General features: G+C 43.0%; 2 protein-coding genes across 2 annotated transcripts in view; both read right to left on the bottom strand.

Moving 5' to 3' along the window:
* The window catches only part of SARC_06122 (hypothetical protein), a 5,111-nt gene extending 4,320 nt beyond the window's left edge, over positions 1–791 (bottom strand). Inside the window, exon 1 of the mRNA XM_014299992.1 lies at positions 586–791. Coding sequence (XP_014155467.1) covers positions 586–614 — 29 coding nt within the window. The 5' untranslated portion in view covers positions 615–791. The remainder of the gene's footprint in view (positions 1–585) is intronic.
* A 1,106-nt stretch (positions 792–1,897) lies between these two features.
* Positions 1,898–7,124, bottom strand: part of SARC_06121 (hypothetical protein) — a 7,186-nt gene continuing 1,959 nt past the window's right edge. The window contains exons 2-7 of the mRNA XM_014299991.1: positions 6,400–6,609; positions 5,855–6,017; positions 5,191–5,308; positions 4,253–4,364; positions 3,504–3,594; positions 1,898–2,706 (exon numbers count right to left, since the gene is read on the bottom strand). Of these exons, the coding sequence (XP_014155466.1) occupies positions 2,576–2,706; positions 3,504–3,594; positions 4,253–4,364; positions 5,191–5,308; positions 5,855–6,017; positions 6,400–6,609 (825 nt within the window). The 3' untranslated portion in view covers positions 1,898–2,575. The remainder of the gene's footprint in view (positions 2,707–3,503; positions 3,595–4,252; positions 4,365–5,190; positions 5,309–5,854; positions 6,018–6,399; positions 6,610–7,124) is intronic.

The raw sequence follows: 7,124 nt of genomic DNA, 5'->3' as shown, positions 1-7,124 counted from the left end.
GAGATTACAATGCATCTATTGGTATATATATATATATATATATATGTAAAGTAACATCAACAAAACAATAGTAGGTTGTCTTTGTGCCTTAACTAAAAAGAATGCGATAACCGAAGTAGAAGTACCAGATAATTCCAAGTAACATCAACAAAACAATGGTAGGTTGTCTTTGTGCCTTAACTAAAAAGAATGAGATACCAGTAGTAGAGGTGCCAGATGATTTCTAGGGTGAAAAGAAAAGATTCGAAATCGCTGTAGTCTACGCGAGTCGCATGCAACTCGCCTACAAGCAAACGAGACCTCTGATTATCGGGTACCTCTATATCTTATTGCGGATCTAGCACAAGTGAGAACAATCATTCGTGCGTGCATCGCGCTTCTTCAGCCCCGCTAAGTGAGCCAATTTACATTGTACATGATACAAGACACGTGTAAGATGTGATAAGTACACTGATCATCTATCTGAATACATGGAAGCAATGATCATTAAGGTCATCGATATGTAAACCAAGCAGAAACTACTTCATGGGCAGATATAAGACACTACACTCGCCACTGAGAGTACACTCTGAACGAGATACATACAGGAAGGGAAGGAAGGATGAACGGTCCATATTGAGATAGCGCCCGCGATTGTCGTAAAGTTGATATAGTCGTGAATGCGATAGTTCTGTAGATTAGGAATCCCTGCCCAGGTTTATATATAAGCTTAATTGTATCCAAGTGTAGAAGGTCTTCTCTTGCCTTCTTGTGTGTATCTATGACCTATGCATCGTTCAAATTGCTGAGTGCTCCCAACTAGCCCCTGAGAGGCTCTGACTGATCTCATATGAATGTTCATCAAGAGAGTATAGAGTCCCGATGATGCCCAAATCTACACTTCCGATTTGTTCATCGTCATTTTGATTTGCTCCTTTGGCTTTTTTCGCCACACTGATGCATGACTCATGGCACAGCGTACTGAACACCCATTGGACATTGCTTTTTCAAATGTTTGACGTAAAACGCTTTACAAACGTTAAGTCGTTTATACGGGTCACAAGACAGGATAATAGATCGGCCGATTGCGTGAAATAAACGGACAATGAGGGCTCTGAACATGAACATGCACCTAAGGTGACAGCCGTCGGGCCATGTCGATATAAACGTTGAACGGTATTTCAAAAGTTTCTACGTTTCAACGCAAAACGCCCCCGCGTGTACATTTCGTTTCAGTTTTAAAAATTACAACATAATTTTTGTCTGGGGCTGGGAGTGTTCTTGTCCGTTCTCCCTTTTTTTTACAAATTAAAATTTATAATTCTACAGAGTAGGAATGTATGATACGTACATCAGTTAATTTCATAGCCTCCCCTGAAAAAATCGCATTCAGGAGGCTGTACAATTTAGGAGGCTATGAGGAGGCTATGTAAATTTTCAGGTGATGCAATTCCAGATGAGAAATGTGGTAACTGGTAAGTGGTAACACGGACCTTATGTGGTAACTGGTAAGTGGTAACACGGACCTTATGTGGTAACTGGTAAGTGGCAACAGGGTCCTTTTGTGGTAACTGGAACTTATTTTAAAAAGCGGTCACTGGGCCCCTGGGGACTCCTCACTTCTGTAGTCAGCAGTGTCCCAATGATACATACACCTCCCGCAGCGCGCCGTACCCAAGTCTATCACTCCATCACATCGAGCCTCATAAGACACACAGACAAAGCCCTCCCTTGAAGTTTTTACTTTGTGTCGGTATGATATGAATCGTTTAACCCATTCTCCTCCCTTATCACTGCGTAAGTTCACGTAGAAAGCAAGTCAGTGGCCCAAAGACAAATCTATTGGTTATGACTTCTTAATATCGTTTCCAGTGTAGTCAATTTGGATAGGATGCTTGTCTTCCATCTTTATACTTTCTCGTGTCCTTCTCAAGCTACAGCCCAATCTCTGATCTTCGCCCCGAGTGTCCTAGCTCGCTATGACCGGTGCTAGCGCATCCTTCTGTTACGAGTTGCTAGGCAACAAGTCAGCTCGTTCAGAATTTGTCCTTGTACATGAATTTATTCGCTATGGCCTATACGATCCTTCGAATCGTGCAAGAACAGTTATTATGCTGACGAAGCCAATATGATAGTGTTACACGCTCTGCTGTGGTGAATAAACGCTGTTTCTTCGCAAGCGTCGTTAGCAACAACTTCCGCTATCTGATGCCAAAAACAATCGCTGCCAAAGTATTAAACGTATGATACGTTTGTGGCTTTCATTGCCACATGATATACAAACCCTATCTGTCTCCTATCTCGCGGATAACGTATCAATATACTTATCCCTGCCAAAAGTGTCACGCATCTGTTGCTGTGGGGACTTGGCATCAACTATCTTGGCACTTTGGTCTTGAACTCGGCCATCAATCCGTCAAGATATCCCATTGCCTTCAGGGGCTCCATCCATCTCCGTATTCAAACTATTGTGTCAACTGGTGATATGTGACTCCTGTCTGAAGGGTATTGACCATCGCCGGCTGTATGTGCCTTCCGTTCTCCGTTGCGAGCATTTGTTCGCATACCACTCCAGCGACCTTGTCTGTATTGTGACTCAGTCTACTTTCCACACGTCTGCCTCGATACCATCAGGCATGAACAGAATGATCGAATAGAACCCCAGGGCAACTACATTCTGCAGCACACGCACCATCCAGTTACCGACTAACGATGGGTTGAATAGCCCTGCAGTAGAGGGGGCACGCGGATAAAATAGCAAGTATATGAATAGAAAGCTTAAAACAAGGGTGTGTTTACATGGTGTAGAGTGCGTCCAGCGGTATATCGGTAAAGTGAGTATCAGATATACAGGAACACATCAGCCAATCGTACAGAAGGGGTACTGTCGGAGAACTTTGATTTAGTACTTGACAACCCTTGTTACCACAAAACGTTCCGTTTAAATTATCACTTACACGCTGAACTGTTTTGCCCCATAAGAATGCCTGCACTACCTATGCCACATTGCTTATCGTTGTCGTACAGCAGAATTGCGTATTAAAACCCGGTTCACGTAAGAGTACAAACTAATTTTGAAATCCCAAAACCTTTCATTGTGTAGCAGAGAAAAATCCATGAACACAAACCAAAACTATACATGGTCAAAAAAAAACTATACATGGTCAAAACCGGCTTCCGATACGTGACAAAACCCACATGTACAAATGAGATTTTTGTTTTGGAATTATAAACGGTGACTGTGCACCACAAGCAAAGTACATTGCAGCTTGTAAGCATACCTGTGCATATATAGACGTAATATTTGTGTATAAACATAAATAAGCATAATATTGATGTCGATGACAATTGCAAATAGCACTGTGGCGTGTGACTGTATGGCCTTATCAGCGACAACGGTGTTGCTTATGGTAGTGCACATCCGCTGAATATATGTACACACACGTGCTTAAATAAATGAACAGTCGCATATATATATTAAAATTGAAAAGTGATAAGACCAAAACTTCCGGCAAACACCTGACCTTGCAGCAAGTTGGCGTAGAGGAGCACTACACTGATGTCCCCAGCAAATCGCCCCACAACAGTCTCGTCCGCCTCATCCTCGTCAGTTCCCTGGGAAACCAATGCGCCGATGTCCAACAGTGATCAACACCGCAAAACATATTATATATATATCAATTAGAGGTGATATCTCAGTTGGTGCTGTATATATCAATTAGAGATGATATCTCAGTTGGTGCTGTATATATCAACTAGAGGTGATATCTCAGTTGGTGCTGTATATATCAATTAGAGATGATATCTCAGTTGGTGCTGTATATATCAATTAGAGATGATATCTCAGTTGGTGCTGTATACATCAATTAGAGATGATATCTCAGTTGGTGCTGTATACATCAATTAGAGATGATATTTCAGTTGGTGCTGTATATATCAATTGGTGATGATATCTCGGTTGGTGCTGTATATATCAAATAGAGATGATATCTCAGTTGGTGCTGTATATATCAATTAGAGATGATATATCAGTTGGTGTTGGTGTGACAAAGCCCAATGCACTCAATACAAGGTCGGGCTATGGGCGCATGAACGAGCCAGATTCTCCGTTACCGCGTTCGGGCAAGAGATAGAACTATTGATACAACTACTAAAACTACGGGTTCATACAACAAGGGAAGTCCTCGGGAGGATACCAAACAGGCTCGGTAGGGCCTTCGAAGCTCTGCTGCAGGCCAGCTTATGCAGTGTGACAGTACGCACAAACACATACCGTTCGCCACAGCTCGGTGCCAAAGACATAGAGACTTAGGAGACGCACAACGAATATGGCGATATTCAGCAGTGACCGATCGACAGAGAAGCCTAGGAAGAACTTGAGAGGGCTGCAATTCGGGTGCAAGATACAAACGGGTTGGTTTAAGGTACAAAGGGTGTGGGCAAGATATAAATGGGTGGGTGCAAGATACAAACGAGTGTGTGTAAGATATAAATGGGTAGGTGCAAGACATAAACGGGTGGGTGCAAGATACAAAGATGTATTTGCAAGATATAAATAGGTAGGTGCAAGATACAAACGGGAGGGTGCAAGATATAAAGTGGTGTGTCCAAGATATAAATGGGTGGGTGCAAGATATAAATGGGTGGGTGCAAGATATTAATGGGGTGGGTGCAAGATACAAAAGGACGTGTGCAAGATATAAATGGGTAGGTGCAAGATATAAATGGGTGTGTGCAAGATATAAATGGGTGGGTGCAAGATACAAAAGGATGTGTGCAAGATATAAATGGGTGGGTGCAAGATATAAACGGGCGGGTGCACGATAAAACACACTGGCAGTTCTCAAACAGCTATTTCTCGGTACTGAAGAGAGTGTCTTATTCTGACCTGAAGCCTTAAATTCAGGACTACGCATACATCAATTGGATCTAACTTATCTCTAATATGCAATGGCATCTATTTCCGCACAAATAACACTGTCTAGTTCATCTGTGACTATACCATGCGAACAGAAAGCGTTATACGACATAAATGTCACATTGTGAACGTCGCTGCCAAGAAGTTTTTTCTTGCACAAGCACCTTCTAGCAAGTCTGGGCATTCGAATACGTATAGCCTTTACGGGCTAACGAGCTTCATGTTCAAGCGACAAACGATGACAACCATGAGTCAAGTAAGGCATCGCATGTTGCTGTATCAAGAATCCATACCCAGTCAGTGACCATGAGAAATCGCCGGAGGTATCATCGACCCGTTCCATGTCGTCCACCAAACACCAACATACTAGACTCGTGTACAGCAGAAGCAAGCTCGGATCTAGCAAGATGCCTGCGTAGGACGTGATAAGAGAGGCTCAGCCGAGCATTCAGAACGGCCCGAACCGTAGAGGGAAGACGCGATGCGTCTCATAGTATATAAAACTAGCAGTATACATATGTTTGTAGCAAATTGGGGTTATATATCCGCATGTCATTCACACTCAGTCGAAATGTTGTAAATCAGCTGCGCTTTATCTGGTTAGAGTCTCAGCAGGACAAAAGAATGGTTATAGAAAATCTGGATGATTGGAATTATTGACCAGAATTTTAAACCCTCCGAATCAATGGGTTTACCAACCGCAAAGTGGCCAAATAAAGAACATGAGAATAATATGCACCAGACATAACTCTGCTTGTAAGTCGTAATCCAGCCCAGATGAGTGGCCACAGCACGCGAACACACCACATGTGCCTGCAATCGTGGTGAAATTTCTACCAAACGCCTTCACCAGAGTATGTAGACGCACTTTGATGTACCTTAAAAGATATGTCCGTTAGCCACATGCATATAGATATAAATTTGACAACTTCCGAAGCTCACAGAAACTATCCTTACCTTCATCTACGTATATTGACGAAACCAGCAAGCCCAAAGCAGCGGATAAAGAGCAACCAATGAAAAGCCCCGAGGATGCCGACACTTCACAGTGCGTGAATAGAAATACTAGCACGCAGACGGACGCTACGCAGCTACAGATACTGCCTCCTAAGATGACGGTCTAGCATTTGCATAATATGACAACATGAGTAACGAAAGCCAAATACTTAATATGAGTGTGGTGAGTTCGATCAATAGAAAGAAACCGGCATCAATATAAGCGAAAAGATCTACTATGGTCTGATCGCGCTGTGCTGCATTTTACAGGAAAAGACATAGCAGGTGAATAGGTATTCGATGAAATCGCAACGCCTCTATACTCGATTGCATATATCAGAAAATTCGATATGAACGAGTAAAAAGAGTGTACATAGGCACTTCACAGACGTATTTTAACTAGACAATGAACAGTCGTTGTTGAGTGACAACGGCGGTCGAAGTTAGTAGCCGTAAGAGAATCAACTCACTTGCACCTCATATACTGTGTTCATACACTAGCATACCTTAGCCACGCCTTCCGTTTCCTCGTGATCCATCATCTCGAATAGTTTCAGCGAAATCATGTGTGCAGCGATAACAAACAACAGAGCCTCCAGTGGGAACACTGCATTCAACCCTGTTGCCAAAAAGGTCAGCAGAATTGAAGGTATGTAAGGAGACAGATATGTCACCACGGCAAGCGTCGGCGTCTGGAGATAATCTACAAAAGGGGCCTGTTCAATCGAAAAATGGAATACGATGTGGGTATCAAAAGGTGCCATGGTATAGCAATGGAAGTGCACCTGTGTGTACATACATGCACATATGCGTGCCAGTGCATGCGATACAGTCGGATGAGAACATATGACGCATAAGTCTAACACCAATATGAGATAGGCAGAAGCGTATATATATGTGTGTGTGTGTGTGTGTGTGTGTGTGTGTGTGTGTGTGTGTGTGTGTGTGTGTGTGTGTGTGTGTGTGTGTGTGTGTGTGTGTGTGTGTGTGTGTGTGTGTGTGTGTGTGTGTGTGTGTGTGTGTGTGTGTGTGTGTGTGTGTGTGTGTGTGTGTGTGTGTGTGTGTGTGTGTGTGTGTGTGTGTGTGTGTGTGTGTGTGTGTGTGTGTGTGTGTGTGTGTGTGTGTGTGTGTGTGTGTGTGTAGTAGTAGTAGTAGTGTGTGTGTGTGTGTGTGTGTGTGTGTGTGTGTGTGTGTGTGTAGTAGTAGTAGTATAGTAGTATAGTATAGTATA

The sequence above is a fragment of the Sphaeroforma arctica genome, assembly GCF_001186125.1.
Source record: "Sphaeroforma arctica JP610 unplaced genomic scaffold supercont1.424, whole genome shotgun sequence".
NCBI lineage: Eukaryota > Ichthyosporea > Ichthyophonida > Sphaeroforma > Sphaeroforma arctica.
This window is presented reverse-complemented; position numbering and strand designations above follow the sequence as displayed.